Raw genomic sequence first — 19,047 nt, forward strand, 5'->3', positions numbered from 1 at the left:
AAAAGGGCTACTTATTTAGTATGTGCATTCCGGGGGATCAAGATTAAATTTCACGTGGACATTGTCAGACATCTAGGCCATAATCACCGGTTGTGACATTGTCCCCGCGGCTGGCATATACAACACTATTTTATACTCTACGGTGTAAAACTTTGAGAGTGTCATTCATCAATGAATAACGGGACGAATAGTTGGTTGTAACAATGTCCTTCTTAACATGCCTAAGCCTTGTCCATTCAAAAATTTGACTGTGTTGGCTACGAATGGCGCTCGTTCTTGATTACTTCTCTCCGAGCCAGCCCAGTAGTAGAGTGCCATGTACAATTTTATTTGATTACCAAACCCTTTGATTTAATTGCCCACATTAAGACCGCCGAATGCCCGTTATATCAGTTATAGGTCATGGGGCAAATCCAAGAAGATGTCTTTCGTGACAACATTTCGGGGGGGAGCAGAGTGATATGCCTTTATCATGATGAATTAGGTGATCTCATCACATAATTAAAAAGTTCTCACAAAACTAGTTGCATGTTGAACAAATATACACCGTACTAGCTTTAATCATTATTATATCCCATACAACAATCTCTTATTTTATTTCACCAACTGCCACACAGAGATATCAAGCTGGCAAGATAAACGGGTTTCCATTAAGTGTTTCAGCTGAGCGCCAGACTCTTGGACCTCTTGTTACTCCTTGGAGGGCCTTTGGTTCGCCCCTGCAAGAATGTGACATGACCAGTTGGTTGAAGTTTACAATCCCTGATCGAAAATGACTCCCGATTTCACAAGAGAACGAACAACCAGTCATCTCAACGTTCCAAGCTCAGAGTGACATGCGCCTGGTTCAGCCGTCTCATTTTTGCAAGGCCAGGTCCGTTGTTCCAAAGGACAACCTTTTCTACGTTTTGTATTCATCAGCCGGTTGCACTTGCGGTCACATCTCTGATTTTGGGAGTGATCCAGATTGACATGCAACCATGTTGTTGCCTAGTCATCTGGTGTCGTTACAGATCCATCAAATCCTTGAATGGAATTGCGTCCTGCTGTGTGAATGCAATATCGTATCGCGTCGTCTTATGTGTTCCCCACAAAAGATCTTAGGGGTGACATGATAATGATCAATCTGGTGAAAATGTGTTTTTGTCAGTAGAAGGAAGTTGTATAACTGTCTCGTGACAATTAGTGACGTGCTGCTAGAAATAGAGAAGTTGATGTCTTCCTGATTTGTTGGTTGGGATACAATTTCTTAAAGTGACCTCCGGTGTCTGGTTGCACTAAACTCGGCCATAGGGTTGTGCTCGTCTCGGAAGGTCTGCTTGTCTCGACAAGGATGGTGTTGTAAGGTTTGTGGATTTTGAAGTAGTCTTCTAAGGAGTCCCTAGTGAAGCACACTATTCCCAACACACGATCTTTTGGATCACAAGATCATGGTCAATCTGGAGGAGGTCTTGTTGTCAGTGGAGGGAAGTTGCGACTGTCTCATGGGAAGTTTTGACTGTCTTATAGCATGTTACCATATTGTGGGAATTAGTTGTGACTGTCTCATGAAGATCAGTCACAAGTCAGTTCTTGTCTTCTTGATTTGTTTTTTTGGATGTGACAAGTTAATCGCCCATCTCAGATATCATATACATAGGTGGTGACTAAGATTTCTGAATCAAATTGCAAGAAAGCATAAAGGGGGATAAAAGAGAACTAAGTCAAAAGTAAGACAGTGTGAAAGTTTATTGTGTTTTGAAATAAACAATACCAAACAATACTATCACTAATTACCCCTATGTACAAATCGTTCATCCTTCCTCTGTCCACTGAAGAGAGGTAAATGCATGAATGCCTTGAGTTTCAAGAAAAATCCTGCATGATTTACCTGGAACAACTCAATCTGAGTTCCTCTATCAGCACTATCACAGATTAGCACACACTTCATCGAACATCACTGATTCTCAACAACAATGAATTACTTTTTATACAGATTATTCCAAGAAGGACAGCGGCTACAGGGGGGGGGGGTTTCGAGTTGCTCGGCTGCACACCAGGCGTTTCTAATAAACTGCTGCGGACACTTATCAGTACTGCTCGTACTAGAGATGAGTGCCGCATTTGTCTTATTTGGATGTTTTGTTACAAAGTTTTGGCACTGTAAACAAATTATGAATTACATCCCAATATCCTGGGATTTTTTTCTGACAAGACATTTATATGAAGTCCACAACTTTTGACTCTTCTCACATCTTGATACAATAGGAAAACATGTCACCAATCGACACATGATTATTTATCATCAGCCACCTTCAAAGGGACAAATCCCTGTTCCCGCTTACTAACAAATGTATCTTTAAGCTCCATCGAAAAAACAAAGGCTATGTACAATGGTCATATACAACAATATACAAAGAGCAAATTATATAGAGTGTGAAAATTCATTCACGGTTTGATTCAGCCCTTATATCTTATCATCAGCAGCCACCTGCTCATCTGGACGAGAGTTGAATTAACACAAAATCGTCAATACAAGAAAGATTATCTGCCAAATCTTGGCATCGCCCCATGAAATACAAAATCCCTAATTTTGTCCACCAAACATGAAATGAAATGGCCAGGGCCATTGTGCTCACCTCATGTGGAGGAAAGATGGATAAAGAGCATTGTATTGTGTCATGTAGTGTTAGGTTTGATGTAGGTCCAAGCAATTACAATTTCCCCAAAATGGCCAATTTACAGTACATTCGACCTCTGTGACCTTGAAAAGTAGGTCAAATCAAAGAAGACCCGGGTGACACATTGAATGGTTGTTAGAATTAGATGTACCTATGATATAAAATTGGTGCCAATCGGGCAAGTCATTACTAGGAATAATGGCATTTTGAAGTATTTAGGATTTGGCCCCCTCCCTGGAGGCCAAACGGCAAATCAGATCGCACCAAACTTCGGTACCTGAGATCACCTGACCAAGGGGTACATGTGTACTTAATTTGTGATCAATAGTCATTGCAGTTAAGAAACGTGCCATAGTTACGGCCTGACAGCGAATTTACGCCATTTGACCTCTGTGACCTAGACAAGAAGGTCAAATTAAAAACCTGTGTGACATATACTGTATGGTGGTTAGATGTACCCATGATATCAAATTGGTGGCAATCGGGCAAGAAGTTAAGGAATAATCACATTTTTAAGGTTTTTGGATTTTGCCCCCTGGTGGTCAAGTGGTGAATCATATTGGACCAAACTTCAGTCACTGAGATCACCTGACTAAGGGGTAAATGTGTACCAAATTTGGTATCAATAGTCATTGCAGTTTAGAAACGTGCCATCGTTACATCCTAACGGCCAATTTACACCATTTGACCTCTGTGACCTTGAAAAGGAGGTCAAATCAAAAACCCGGAGGATATATGATGCACCTTTGCTAGAAGTACCTACCATATTTTTTTCAAAATTTCCCGACTACTATTAAGGGAGATATTGCATATTTTCACTTTTAACGTTTGGCCCCCTGGTGGCCAAACCATGAAACGAATCGGACCGAAACTTGGTCTCCAAGGTGTCATTACATAAGGGTACATGTGTACCAAGTTTCAACTCAATAGCTCTAACAGTTACGAAACGTGCCCTGCTAACGGACGACGGACGACGACGGACGACGACGACGACGACGACGACGACGACGACGGACGACGGACGCCACGGTATGGGATAAGCTCACCTCTGCTAAGAGGTGAGCTAAAAATGAAATGTCCATCTGATATGATTCTCATTAAAAAGTGCTGTCAACTATGATATATTTTCTCCAATTCTAGGCCTAATACGACATCTTTCTTTCAATTTCTCAATACCTGTCAGCGCTAAGAACTAAGAGTGCATTTTGATATATGAAAAATTGAAGAACACATTTGGTCAATTTAAGTTGTGGCCCTGATTCGGAGATTCAACAATGTGTGCATTACATGATAGTGGAATTATGAGTTATATGAAGGCCATGTGTTCTTATCAACACAATTTCCAGTAGCATATCATATATACAACAACTACATTTACCATGCATATTGTCCACTACTGCATTGAAGTACAGATCAGTCAGTGTGTTTTGTAAAGGATTTCTACCACTGTCAAAAGAATAGACCTATATCTGTTTTAAGTTGAGTTGAATAGCAGCCATCTAAGACAATCTAGACTTTGCAGTGGCACCGATAGTAGCCGACAGACTTCCTAATAAATAATCCAGATTTTTCAACCCATCTAACATTCGGGGATGCTATGGTCCATATCCTTCTTCAGACTTGATCCCATGCTGCAAGATAAGAAATATGATATTAGAATGGCTTGACACTATAGAGAGTTGGGACTCAATATCATTTGTTGACATTGGGCAGCCATCTTGGCTCTAATTAAAGATTGTTAAAAGAACTGATGTCCTGTGGAACACCCTTCAGCTGACATCTTGACCAGAAGACAGTGTCACGTGACAGTTTGAAAAACTTCCTTTCAATATGAACTTTCTATCATTATGATTGTTGCCTCGGCATTCTCAATTTGAAAGAGGTCTATCTGCCATCTCGACCAATCTAGGGTTTACATTAGCCTGTCATAACGACTACTTTAGGATTAAGTTTCTTTGATTTGCTTCTCCATAAGAGTGATTCCTACTAACCTCTTCATGATCTGGTTGTAGATAAAGCACGGAATAATGGTCAATGTCACAGATCGTCCTTGGGCAGTCAGAATCTCACCAATTTGCTTGTCCTGAAAAGTAATCAAAATAATTTGATGAAATGACTAAAATCCTACTATCCGAAAATCATTCAAGTCGGTTTTGCATGTCATTTAGATCGATATTAAAAAACACTTGGGTTTTTAGAGGGTGTGAGAGTAGAAGATATTGTTTCCTCAAATTAGATTTGATTGATTGACCTCAATTCCCAGGCCCCCTCCATTCACTAATTTCAACTTTGAGCCATATCTGATTTGTAAACTCTTTTATATCCATAAATGTTCATCTAATTCTAAAGGATGCATGACACTCACCTTCAGTCCGACAACATTCTGACCTCCAACCTCCAATAGCTGATGATCAATCAGGAGACCATTCCTGGCTGCGGACGAATCCTTGACGATTGATTTGATCCTACCATCGTTGAACACGAAGCCAACGTAACCAGCGCTGTCTTTTTGGAGAGTAATCGTTCTCTCAAAGGGCCTGGAATCAAAATGATAAGAACACTTCATATGTAGCTTCAAATGCATCACCAATGAAAGTGACCATATGAATTGCTCTAAAAATAAAGGCTCGATCTTGCTTTTGCAACACAACTGGCCAAAGGCGACTTTTCTATAAGAGGTTGTTTGAATTATCAGTCTTATAGGCATAGCGGTATGAACTTTTAAGCACAAGTAGCCTAATACAGAGAAGGTCAAGCAAATCACATTAATACACAAAACAAAACCAATCAAAGAGTAAACTCTTGATTTAGAAGAGGTCCTTTTCCCCACTATAGCATAATATATTTAGTTCGAACATGGTTGGGGAAAAAAAACCTAAAGATACTCTTTCGCTGCAAATTCCTTAAGCATTCTCACCTGTCTCTGATTGCAAGGACTATTCTCTGCGCGTCACATTTCTTGAAGATTTTCATCGTCTTGTCGGTATCGTAGCCGGCAACTGTCTCGCCGTTGATCTGGAGAATCTGGTCACCAAACCGAAGTCCCGACATGGCTGCTGGAGAACCTTTGAACACAAACGATATGAACACACCCTGCAGGAAACATAAAAATAAATGGTAAGTTGTCTGAAAGGGGTTTAACGTTTTAAGTTATTTCTTTGTGTTACCATGATTTGAAGCCTGTTTCATGACCGAGGGAAACTCGCTCATGCAGGACAGGCTAATTATCCACTGCAGAAAAACTTAAGGAGACAAAATGCAGACTTGAAATTGAATACCTTTAGCCTTATTTGAGGTCAAATTATAGAGCTATTAGGTGGCACACCTGTTTGATGTAAAAGTGGTCAACTACTTTTTCCTGTCAACATGTTCAACCAAATTCCATAAGGCTACATTTATGTCACTACAAGAATGATGCTGGCGACAAGAATTCTACTTTCCATTCAGTTTGGTGGCTGATTCCCAACAAATTGTGTCTCACTCTCATGTAACTGCTTCATACCTTGTTAACAGATCGAACACGCAGACCAACTTTTCCTTGTGGATCCTTGCAAGTCACAACCTCACGCACACCATCTTTGACCTCAGCTCGCCGTAAACCTATGTCGTTACCAGTAACTGGCGACACCAGCATTTGACTTTTCCCAGTTTGATGTACACCAACCTGTGTCTGGAAAATATATTTTTTGTTTCATTATTGGCATACAGACACCGAGTGAAGTGAACTTGAATTTTTTTTGCATTGTTGACAACCTTTTAAATTTCTTTGACAGGAATAATCAGTTAGTGTTAAACACGAGGCTCATAATGAAATCATAAGATCGATTGGACGCACTATAGGTATGACGGTAAAAAAAGATCACAATACAAATTTGTCCAGGACATCATTTTGTATTGTTTCAGAAGTCTTAGTTCAAGTGCATAAACACATGATTGTCATCATGCAATCTGACAGTGTCCATGGTCATTAGGTCAAGCAACCAGATCCATCTAATCTTCAGCAATAATCAGATTGATAAGTATTACATAATGTACAGAGAGATCTTCCTGGATACTTACTGATGGTGTGGGGACAAGTGCCAAATTAGCTTGCATTTCAGCTGCGCTGAAACCCATGTCTGCCATGTAGTCATTGAGGGATGGATAGATTGACACATTAGAAGTGGGTGCCTGCGAATATGCCTGTGTCGGGTAACCAACGGCAGTGGGTGCAGAGGGGTAGGACCCTGGCTGGGGCTGACTCTGTGACTGGGCAATGGCTGCTTGATTGTGGCGGTGTTGGGCCTGGAAAAGAAATGAATTAATGCATGTTAATTTTTTCATGGAAGCATGATTGGGCTTTTGCAGAATTTGGAAGCAAAAATATCAAATGGTTCGGTACCTGTTTGTTCTACATAATTTCGTAATTGACAGAGTGGTGGTAGCCCATACAAAATCACAATTCCTTGTCTTCCAGAATTTTTACATTTTTTCAAGACTATCTGATAGGTTTCTTTGAAACTCAGTTTTCTTTGATACTCAGTAACTTTGGCATGGATATAGCCTTCTTGTGCACCCTGTTTCCTTGACAACAACAAGTTAATTATGGTAGTCTTTAGAACAGTTAAACCCTGGTCTGAACTTAAAGACAAAAAGGAAGTAGATTAGAACAGTTTTTCCTTAAATTTGGTCAAATAAGTGATTTATCTTGCTGGTGTCTCAGAGGTATACAGTAAGACCACTGCCCCTTTAATTCTTAAACTTCAGGTTCTTTGGTATGGAAGCCAACTTTGTACACAAAAAATTATCAAATATGTGGTGCAATTGCCACTGATAAGATTGTTATATAAACGCTCATAGGAATATACAGTGTGACCAAACATTGTGCCTATCATAGGCCTATTTCTAAACAAACTAGGGAATTAGGCCAGACAAAAATCTCGTGACTCCCATGACTCCCATGACGCATGCAATATTCTATTATACAGGTAAATAGAATTTCAAGTAGTTCATCATCACAAACATTCTGTCATGTGACGTCTGTTTGATAAAGGGTCAATGAATCATACAAGTGCATGACGTTAATATATTTGGGATATACAGCTTGAAACACTCATCATCTAAAGTTCCAGATAATTCTTTTCTCAAAATTGAAAATTATTTGTCAATCAAATGACAGCTAAGAAATATCAGGCTAAATCTAAAGGTAGATCAGTGAGGATATAAGTCGACTCTAAATTTTATAATTTTGCATGAACAGAATGATTTTAATAAATGGTTCAATGGTAGGACAATCGGAGAAGTAAGGAGGTTCAATAAAATATGCAGACTCCAGTAATTTTTCATTGAGTTACAAAAAGATTCAAGCTATTAGCTTTGACCAAAGCCAAAGGCAATGTCATGTTCATATCATAATCATACCTGAGCCATCTGATCCACCTTCATGTCCTCGAGTGATGGATAAAGAGACATATTGAATACGTTGGTTATATCTGTAAGAAAAGATGGAGTAACAATATATTTACATAGCCCAGTGCACTGCAATCGTATACATTGATATACATTGATATACAATGTATATCCATCGCGCAAACGACAAAGTCAAAATCGAAAGCTCTCGCATAGTCTAATAAAAGTACCGATTTCTCCTACAACAGCTTCAAAACGACAAGTAAGATGTCATGAATATACAAACGTTGACTTTTGCAATATACTGACCAGAAAACGACTAAAATCGGTGAAACCTAAGACGAAACTGATAAGATTGTTCCACTTCCGGGTATTTAATTCTGTCGAATGACGTCATTTTGGGAATCACGCGCACCTGACTGACTGACATCGGTGTCGTCTGCTCGAATTGTTTAGATAACGAAATAGTGACTCATTCTTGTAATTTTCTCAGCTCAGCATGTCCTTGAGGTTTAATAAATCAATATCATATATATGGGCCATAACTGAATGAAATCCAATATATATATTATATTTGTTGGAAGAAAACTTTCCCTAAATAAATATCCCTAAAAAGTAATTGCACACCTCAGTTATACCGGTTTCGTCCTCAGACTTCGATTATGTTCCATGCCACTGCTGTAGTAAAATGGGTCCCCCCATTACGACAAAACCAATCACATATGCTCTTCCCCTTGATGTATATGATAATAATAATAACTGAATCAGTGGTTTTCGATACTCCCGGTGTAGAAGTTTAAAATGTCCTAGGATAGAATGCCCGGGAAACAGAGGAGTCTATTAGTATTATGCCCTTCAATCATTCTCTGAGCTATTGACGGTTAGGGCCCGGGGGTTAGGGTCTCTATAGAACCATATTGCAGAACACAATAGGGCCGGACACTTTTTCCAGGGGGGGGGGGGGGGCATTTGTTACTGTTACACCGGCCACCTCTCGATATGCATGTTTTGTTAATGACTTTCAACCTTGGAAAGAGAAAAAAAACAAGGATGTATTGTCAAACAAAATTGACATGATCAAATTTGTCATAATGCTATTTGAAAGGGAACTAGTAGACCTCTATTACTAGTATTACTGAGTGAGGATAGCCTGTTCTTATTCGAATTCATCTTGACCCCCAAAATGTTCCATTCAAAAACTGTAAAAGTCAGGATAAGATGGAACTGAATTACAGTAGAACCTCCCTTAGCGGACACCTCTCTATTAAGGACACCCTCTCCATTAACGACACTAGTTTTGGTCCCAAATTGAGTGTTTCCATTCAATTTGACCTCTCTAATCAGGACACCCACCTATTGAAGACAGCACTTGTCAGTCCGAAGTGTGTCCTTAATAGAGAGGTTCTACTGTAACACCAATAAATACCAAATTCTGACAAATTTAAACGAATTGTCTGGTCTCGAAAATTTTCCATCATATGGTTGTAGCACTTAGCATTGTTATGATATCCGTTCATGGAAAATTGCCAGTGACGTCATCTTTTCAACCTCAGCTTGTCAATAAATGAAGCATACATCGATGTGCAATGGAATGGTTCCAATTTTTATAGGGACGAGGTTATTAAGGGGAATTTTCCACGCTCTTTCATTCATAAATTAAATTTGGCCAATCCTGGAAGGCTATCCTGGAATGTTTTGGAAATGCAACTATAAAAGAAGACAGCTGGCGGTTTTATCAATAATACGATTTACCACAACACGAGTAGCAGTTCCGGTCTTGAAAGAAAAAACAGTTTTTCGAATTTTCTGTGATATATACCCATTTCTACAATTAAAATGGGAGTTAAAACAAAACTAGATCCTACCACTGAGAAGTTAAAGCCAGTGCTAGTGGATGAAAAAGATGTTGACGAAGTAACTTATGATTTGGTGAGTGTACCTTTAATTTCATTTTTCACCGTTGTCTTTGATTCACTGGCAATCTGATCCTCTCAATAATATTTCAAGTCATTATTAATAGTGACTGACTGATTCAATTTTACATGTTCTTCCTATATATTTGGGCGTTATTATTTTCCCGTATATCACATCGTTGATAGTAAGGACTCATAAAATGTGACCTCGGATACGCCGAGTGAACTCTCTCGTTGCTGATGATATGCTATACTATCATTTCTATACGCATTCCTCCTGGTCAAGGGGTCTTTTTTATTTACTATGTAAGTCCCACACATTTATCCTGAGCTTAGAGTAAGTTACTCTAGTCCCGAGTGATGACTTATACTTATAGCTATACTATTTTGGAGCCAAAAATTATCTCATCTGTTGAAGGAAAGACTGATGCGATGGTTTCTCATCATCGAGATAAAGCAAAAACAGCCTTTTTTAGATGATAGAGAAATCAACCTAAATTCAGGTTTTCCCAAAATAATAGAGAAATGGCTCTCATTTTTGTTCCATCCTGAGACTCAGGATGATTTGTTCCTGTCCTTCTCACAGCACCCCTGTCAAAAATAACTTTGTGTTGCCTAAAGCCCTATACAGCGTTCATAACATGTGGGAATTTACTTCTAATAATATATATCGCTCACAACCGTGATGGAAAATCCCCGAGATCGCTAGAACATGTTGAATCACCCATTTATGCTAATGATAGCAGCCTACCTTCCAGCTAAACCTCGCCACCACAGCTGAATAGATCATATGGCTGAATATGTGCCCGCCCACGCTTCCCGCCAAATTAATATACCGAATCACAACTCATTGCCATGATATTCGTTGGAGCGCGAGCCAGTGTTCGGCTCAGGCTTTTGCAAATACCGTCCCAGGGCTAAAATGTCTAAAATGTGTGTGTTGGCAGTGTGTCAGGAATGCGCGCAGATGGGATCGGCGAATTAAAATATGTAATTGTTTATGCAACATATAATTTGCTCTTGGTAACAACCGCGCAATGGAAAATTTTTCTTCACGCAATGGGGGCCGCACAAATTAAATTATTCCTTGTGTTCTTTTTTTTATCAATATTATTTCGTAGGCGAAGGGCGGGGTGCAAACGAAAAAAACGCCATAGAAATAATTGATACGTCCCTAGAGTTGAATGAAAGCGCACTTAACTCTTCCTAACTAAGTGTCGTAGCCCGCATCGTATAGGCCTAGTATTAACAACTCAATTGCGGAGGGGGGTCTTATAAATACATTGGGGGGTAATTATGGTGGTTGTTGACGTTGGCTTTTCTCAGCTGTAGCCCATTGACACCTTTTTTTGTAATTTAACTCTAGTTATCCCAATGTTATTTCTGCGTTTGACAATGGCATGCCAATTAACGGAAACAATTAGAGATGCTCGTACCAAGTTCTTGGCTGGGGTATAATGCGACCAAAACACGCACAAAAGAAAACAATGTGGTAGTGTCACAAACTCATCTCACAAACAATGTGTCAGTCAAGTCATCATATTACTAAGTCCTTTGGCGCTAAAATGAAGCGCGCCAAAGTCATCCATGATCCGACGCACGTTTTGGGCAGCATTCGGGAGGCTATTTGTTTGACGAAGGACGTTTTATTGTTTGGCTGATCGGTAGATCTGGGCTGAGAGAATGTACACCAAAGATCGATAAAAAAATAGAAGTCGTACACCAAAGATCGATAAAAAAAATGAACTTATCTTTATTTCTAACGCGCCATGCCCTTTTGCGCAAAAAGCGCGGGAACATCGTTATGTCACTATGACGAATCGTTATCATTTAAATTTTTAACGCTCATTTCCAATTTCAATTCTATAAAAGACTTATGCTTTTTATTTCAGAATTCTTATGATGTTGAGAAATGCATTGGTGAGAGTTCCTCTGTTGGGAGCGACAACACGTCCACAACGTCAAGTGAAGATGAGAACAAGGAGAGAGGCAACTGGACGGGCAAGCTGGACTTTCTTCTGTCTTGCCTCGGGTATGCTGTGGGACTGGGAAATGTTTGGAGGTTCCCTTATCTTGTCTACAGAAACGGAGGAGGTAAGTTGAGTTGCGACTGAGTATTGCCATCAAATTAGTTGCTCGTGTGCAGGTGATAACATTATGAAAATTTCCTGCGCCTGAAGAATCGACTCAATAGTATAGAGTTTAATCTGATGGGAAGGATTTATACTTTTTACCAATATCTTATATCTGACAGACAACACAATGAATCGAAAGAATTGAATTGAATTGAATTGAATATGTGTCATTGAATTCCATTCCGGAATGCGTGGGAGAAAGGAGATGGTTTTCCTTCTTACTGAGAACTTTGAAAACTAATCGTTAAAGAATTTTTTGGGCGTGTATCCTATTAATTCTTGTAACAATAAATACGATTATTGCCTTGAGGTATTTTCTTAACAAATTGATATTACATTAAAAGACATTATTTAATATTTGCATTTTTGTTCCTTTTAGGTGCTTTCTTGATCCCATATATCATCATGTTAATCTTCGCCGGAATGCCGCTTTTCTTCATGGAACTTTCCTTTGGACAATTTGCCAGCTTGGGACCGATCTCAATTTGGAGACTCAGTCCAATCTTTAAAGGTAAGAAAAATTAAAACAACATAATAAAATGTGGCCAATCAAGAAATTTAGGAAGGATGGTGCAACAGGAGGATGTGTCCTCTTCGATACTTAGCAATTTTGATAAATTTTCAATGAATAAAGGTAGTTTGACTGAGAGAGAAGAGACAAGCTATTTTCTCTCTTTGCATGTTGTCATAGTCAAATATAAGCTTACTTCAAAAGTCCTCTCAACGAAAATGCATCATTTCTCAAATGATGTCTTGTCTTTCATCATTCATCTTGATAGAGTTTGACTCCCTCCGTTTCACAATGTCTTAAATATCGTCTTTATTGTGTCTTCTCCAGGTGTTGGTGTGGGCATGTTGGTTGTTTCCTGTCTGGTTGGAATCTATTACAACATGATCATAGCCTGGTCGCTCTACTACATGTTTGCATCCTTCACAGCCGTCCTGCCGTGGTCGACATGCGACAATTGGTGGAACACTGACGGTAAGAACAATCCCATATTTTACTTTATATCATTGAAGGAGAGGCGCGAATTCAATAATGATATCTTTCTTGCTTTCTACTTGATACAATAAATACATGAATATAAAATATTTGAAATCTCCCCGAGTATCAGAACAGAGGAAGATAAACCATTGTTGATAGTGCCTGCTTGGTCTGAAGGTATCACATCGCAGTAACAACACGTCCAATTATTGAGAGTCGAGTCTGACCTTCTTCTCAGTACATGTCATTTTAATGTCTTTCTAATACCACTTTGCAAACTAAAGCAGGTTCTAAAGCAAACCAAAGGAGGTTCTGAAGTAGATGATATGCACTCTAACTTATGATGTCTTCCTTCCTTATTTCAGCATGTTCCAGGAAGATGCCTGAAGCGGACTGCTTACAGGCAAATGGAACTTGGGAAAATGGCACATGTTTTGGAGAGAATGGCACTTCTATTCTCACTAACTTGACTTCCTCTCTCAACCTTACTCTCAGAATCAACGGAAGTGAAACCAAGTTACCCAGTGACGAATATTTCCAGTAAGTACTTGAGACCTTAGAGAAACCAGACTATATATAGTCTGGTTACTCTAAGTTGAGACATGTCCTGTTTTCACATTCAAGAAGTAGATGACTGTATCTTTCTTCTAAGAATTAATTGGGAGGGGGAGTACTAACTGGGAAAAATAGCTCGGACCAATCAACCACCTGTACGGATTGTGTTTCGAGAAGGCTACATGTTACCTTTGAGACACCTGGGGGATATCTTGAAATGAAACAAAAGCTTTTTCACAGTATCTGGCCTTTGACCAGTTGTCTTGTTGATGTTAATTAGTGTAATAAAATTTCTTTATCTCTTTTACAGTAACTACATGCTAGATCTCTCTGAAGGTTTCCACAACATGGGTGAAGTCAAATGGCAGTTAGCCTTATGTCTCCTGTTAGCTTGGATCATTGTCTTCTTGTGTCTGGTCCGTGGAGTCAAATCTTCTGGAAAAGTTGTTTACGTGACTGCTACCTTCCCCTATCTGGTCTTGATAATCCTGCTGGTCCGTGGAGCCACCATGCCCGGAGCTATTGATGGAATCCTCTTCTATGTCACACCACAGTGGGAAAGACTACTTAGCGCCAAGGTAAGCATTGCTTCTGAAGAGAGCAGATGGACGCTTTCAGGGTTTTGTAGGTAGAACATCTTGTCCGACAAGATATAGCATAAAGCAGGCCTTAAAATTGAGCCCTGCTTGACTCTTGTCGTGTAGCAAGGTGTTCTATCATATCTGCCAAAAGATGATGATATGTCTGTGGTTGGAATCTAGAGATGTGAATGGTCCTCCAACCCATCTTTCAAAAACATTACCCCCTTCCCCCCCTCCCAAAAAAAACCATGACAAATTTCCTAGATTCCAACTTTTGAGATTTGATATCATGTTTTGTGCAACCTGATATACTCGTGACCTCTGACCTCACCTATGAATGATATGTCCCTCTCATCCTAAAATCTGCCCATACTGACCTGGTCTTTATTGCTACACTTAAACAGGTTTGGGGAGATGCCGCCGTCCAGATTTTCTTTTCCTTGTCGCCATGTTGGGGAGGTCTGATTACTTTGGCTAGTTACAATAAGTTCAACAACAACTGCTATAGGTGAGTTACGAGTCGGTATGTAGACAAACCTTCAACAAAGGATTCGCCAACTTTGTTTTAAGAACATCCAAGTTAAAGCCAAGCTACGGGTATGATTATCAACTGTTTTTGATTTATTTAATAAGTCATCACATAAATTTCTTCAAATCATTTTAAATCATAGAAAAATAGTGAAAGACAATAATTTTGGTTTAAGTAACATTAGATTTTCGAAACACCCAAAATTTGATATCCTTCAACTCGAAACAATGCTATTTTTGCAAGGAATTCAACATTTGAAATACTTGGCACTAGCTTAGATGGTTCTTTCATGGGTAGGTTTTTATTTTTGCTCCCTCTTTAATTCACTTTGATTTTAATTTAATCCTAGATCACTGTCAAATGGCTGATGGGAAAACAAGTAGATCATCGGAGTCAATTACTGTTGTTCTAGTGGATGCATGTTCCAATTTTGATATGGAATATCTCACTTGCCAGATTGTATGGTTTTACTTCTAATCCTTATTGTTTTAAGTGACATTGTTTTTTCCTTTCAGAAGTTAACAGATAACCGAGTTGTACAATTCTGGCAATTAGATATTCCATGCGTGCAATGATTAAGTTGAATTATTTAGTTACAAATCATTTCAACATGTGAAGACAAAAACACTATCATTTAGCGCATGATGGTTGGGGATTTTAACTGCTATTTCATTATTTTGAGTTTCCAAAACACCAAAAGAAAACCAGGATGACATAAAATTCCATTTTGACTTTGTTTTCATGAACTGGGATTGGAACCAACATACAATATCTAATACAAAGATTACATAGATCTTGTTAATAAATAATTCAACTTTTATATCAGATTGCTCTATTTTGTTATCAGCCTTCAGCTTTGATAAGCCGGTGCCTGACGACATACTGCGAAGAACCATTAGACTTTCATAGGCATGGCCAGGATTTCAAGAGGGGAGATCCTTTTACCCTAGCGACGGGTGTATGATTTTTGCAATCAATTTTTAAGATGTCTCTGACAGCATTGGGCATTTTTACAATCAGAACCTAAAGAATCACCACCCTGACTTGTCCTGGCCTACGCCTATGACTTAGATGCATCATATCATCCTGCCTCCAAAAACAAGGGGTAGACTCCTTTGAATGTTAAACTCAACCACCTTTTTAAACCTTTCAGAGATGCTATGTTCGTCTGTGTTGGAAACTGCCTGACAAGTATCTTCGCTGGATTCGTCATCTTCAGTATTGTTGGCTTCATGGCATATGACCTGGGTGTGTCCGTCAGTGAGGTTGCCGCGCAAGGTGCCGGGTTAGCCTTCATCGCCTACCCAGAAGCTGTCACCAAGCTCCCCATCTCCCCGTTATGGTCCATCCTGTTCTTCGTGATGTTGCTGACCCTCGGATTGGACACCCAGTTTACGGTTTTGGAGACGGTTACCACAACGATTATTGACGAGTTCCCCAAGTACTTGAGGAAAAGGAAAGCTCTTGTCATGGCTGTTGTCAGCATTGTTGGATATTTATTTGGACTGTCTTTCTGTACCAGGGTAAGTTCATGAAATTTACTTTAAACTGATATAAATTGTAGTGTTCTTATTAAGAACAAATCATAAAATGGTAATCAAATTACAGCACCCAAATTAAAATAACTATCTTCTGACTTGAATGCTAGCCTCAGGGAAGTGGTCACTATCTCAGGAACAGATTTTGGGACAAGCCGAAATGATGGAGTAGATAAGTTATTTAAACATTCGTTCCTTTTTTATTCAGGGTGGTTTCTACATGCTCCAACTTATGGACAGTTATGCCGCTACCTATTCTGTCCTGATGATTGGTCTTTTCGAGTTGATCGCCATTGCCTGGGTGTACGGAGCGGACAGATTTATGAACGACATCAAACTTATGACCGGAAACCGACCCAGTATCTGGTGGAAGATTATGTGGAAGTTTGTTACGCCTCTGCTTATGCTGGTAAGTGTTTAAACAGTTTAAGAGTGGTAACCTTGGCATGACCTCAGATACTCTTGGTATTTAATTTTTTGTTCAATTCTCAGGGGCTTTCGATTGAGTTCCCACATCCATTTTGCTAATGAGACTTTGACTTATAGATCCATTATCGGATTAGTGATGTTAATCTCAATGATTTTCTGATGCAGAAGTTGTCCGAAGGCCATATATCGAAGACTAATATGTAGAATAATACAGTATATAAACAAACATTTTAATATTTTGTTACATAACATACATGATATTTATACAAAATATTTTAATATTTCAACAAAATATTTTAATATTTTGTTTAAATATCATGTACTTATAATGAAAAATTGTTCTGAAGTAAACTAGAATTTTATATTTTAAATTTTAAACTTGCATCGGAGCCAACCTAAGCGCCTTATAAATTCCCGGATTATAGACTGTAAATTGGAATTTAAACTAGTAAAATTTAAAACTACTTAAAACTTGATGGACATTGCCAATGCCATCGGCTATGGCTACGACAAACACATCACAAGAAAAATAAATTACAAATAAAGAAAGGGCTCCAGAGACCTCGCCTATTTCCATAGCCAACCATAATTCTCATGTCAACAATTTTGTATCGTTTCAGGCTATAATGATCTTCACATGGGTGGACTTTAAACCTCAGAGCTATGACGATTACGTCTACCCACTATGGGCAACGATTTTGGGTTGGTTGACATCCATGTCATCAGTCGTTATGATCCCCATCTTTGCCATTGTTGCAATTTGCAAGGCTGAAGGAACGTTTTGGAATGTAAGTACATATTCAGTAAAACACTAAGTTAATTGTTGCTAACTACAAGTAGTGAATATCTGCTTTAAAGTCAGTTTTTAATTAGGAGCAACAAAGGCTCAAATAATGACAAGAAATATTTTCCTTATAGCTTTAATTTAATACTTCATGAGGTTATTCTGTCATCCTGAACCTCATGGTCTCTACTCCTTGGTGGTCAAGATGTAATTCTCCTTGCTGATGAAGCATTACACTTCACTGTGTATCTGAATAAGCATTGCTCACAGAATAGAGTTAGGTAGCGGCTGAGTATCACTGTTTCATATCCTTATCTGACGTACCCCAAGAATCTATAGAAGGATTCACTGTATAGCAGAAAATGACCCAATGCTTATCTTGTCTTCCTTTCTTTTCCAGAGAATTAAATCCACAGCTCAAGCAGGAGAAGACTGGGGACCAGCTCTCCCAGAACATCGTGCTCAGTACAAGGCTATGTTACTTGGAGCAAATACATCTGACTCTGATAACATAAAACAATCTCATTCTTCACAAATTCCATTAGCAGACTTTTTACCAAAAAACAAGAATACATTAAACTGTTGTGACGATGTGATCTCATCATATTCTTCAGGAATTTATCAAAAGACAACCGAGTCTTTTTCTTAGGCGTGTTGTGATTATAGACTGTGATAACAAACATTTAAACTAAGGTGCAATTTCAGGAGAAAGCCATAGTGATATAAACCTATTAAGGTTACCAAGGATCAACAGGTCTCAAGAGGAAACAGAATCTGTCAGAACAACACTAGTAAACTTTTCAAGAAAAAAACTGTATCTGTCAGAAAAAAGGAAACAGAATCTGTCAGAACAACAATAGTAAACTTTTCAAGAAAAAAACTGTATCTGTCAGAACAAGAGGAAACAGAATCTGTCAGAACAACAATAGTAAACTTTTCAAGAAAAAAACTGTATCTGTCAGAAAAAAAGGAAACAGAATCTGTCAGAACAACAATAGTAATTAAACTTTTCAAAAAAACTGTATCTGTCAGAACAAGAGGAAACAGAATCTGTCAGAATGACGAGTGAACTTTCAAATTTGATTTCCTGTCCTCAAAATTCATGAGAATATTACTGCTCAGAAAATTTTTTTGTCATATTCGAAGAGTATTGAGGCGATCACCGCTGCTGAATGTATTTCACAAGCATGTGACAAGACATCATATATGTGATTTCATCACTCGACATTCATTAAGAGATTCAACAATTTTTATTGTCGCCAACACATTTTTACGATCCAAAATCATTTTGTGATTGATACGCCGTTTTTGCAGTCAGCTCTTAAGAATAAATCAAATATCAACATTTGAGATCTCAGGACAAACAGGTTATTTTGTTTTCTACAATATCTGTGATTCATCAAAACTCAATGCATTTTATAATCCATATCATTGTAAATATGTAAATACGTTCATTTTGGTTTTTAGCAAGTTTGACCTGTTTATATGCCTAAGGGCCTGTGTTAATGCCTGATATATATGGAGGGCACAAATCATGCAACAAGCCTTGT

At 38.6% G+C, this 19,047-nt stretch overlaps 2 protein-coding genes across 2 annotated transcripts; one reads left to right on the top strand and one right to left on the bottom strand.

The window, feature by feature from the left end:
* Positions 1–1,710: 1,710 nt before the first annotated feature.
* On the bottom strand, positions 1,711–8,440 carry LOC135486265 (syntenin-1-like). The gene is made up of 8 exons (XM_064768944.1): positions 8,358–8,440; positions 8,061–8,131; positions 6,720–6,944; positions 6,163–6,330; positions 5,578–5,753; positions 5,026–5,197; positions 4,652–4,743; positions 1,711–4,291 (listed from the first exon to the last, which is right to left on the bottom strand). Exons 2-8 carry the CDS (start codon positions 8,109–8,111, stop codon positions 4,240–4,242), a joined length of 936 nt encoding a protein of 311 aa, XP_064625014.1. The 5' UTR covers positions 8,112–8,131; positions 8,358–8,440; the 3' UTR covers positions 1,711–4,239.
* Positions 8,441–9,777: 1,337 nt separating this feature from the next.
* Positions 9,778–19,044, top strand: LOC135486086 (sodium- and chloride-dependent glycine transporter 1-like). Its single transcript, XM_064768594.1, has 11 exons — positions 9,778–9,977; positions 11,854–12,055; positions 12,476–12,607; positions 12,935–13,078; positions 13,447–13,621; positions 13,947–14,214; positions 14,622–14,725; positions 15,900–16,269; positions 16,493–16,693; positions 17,334–17,501; positions 17,898–19,044. The coding sequence occupies exons 1-11, from the start codon at positions 9,885–9,887 to the stop codon at positions 18,144–18,146; spliced, it is 2,106 nt and encodes a 701-aa protein (XP_064624664.1). The 5' UTR covers positions 9,778–9,884; the 3' UTR covers positions 18,147–19,044.
* The last annotated feature ends 3 nt before the right edge of the window (positions 19,045–19,047 follow it).

This window comes from Lineus longissimus, chromosome 4 (assembly GCF_910592395.1).
Source record: "Lineus longissimus chromosome 4, tnLinLong1.2, whole genome shotgun sequence".
In the NCBI taxonomy this organism is placed as follows: Eukaryota; Metazoa; Nemertea; class Pilidiophora; order Heteronemertea; family Lineidae; genus Lineus; species Lineus longissimus.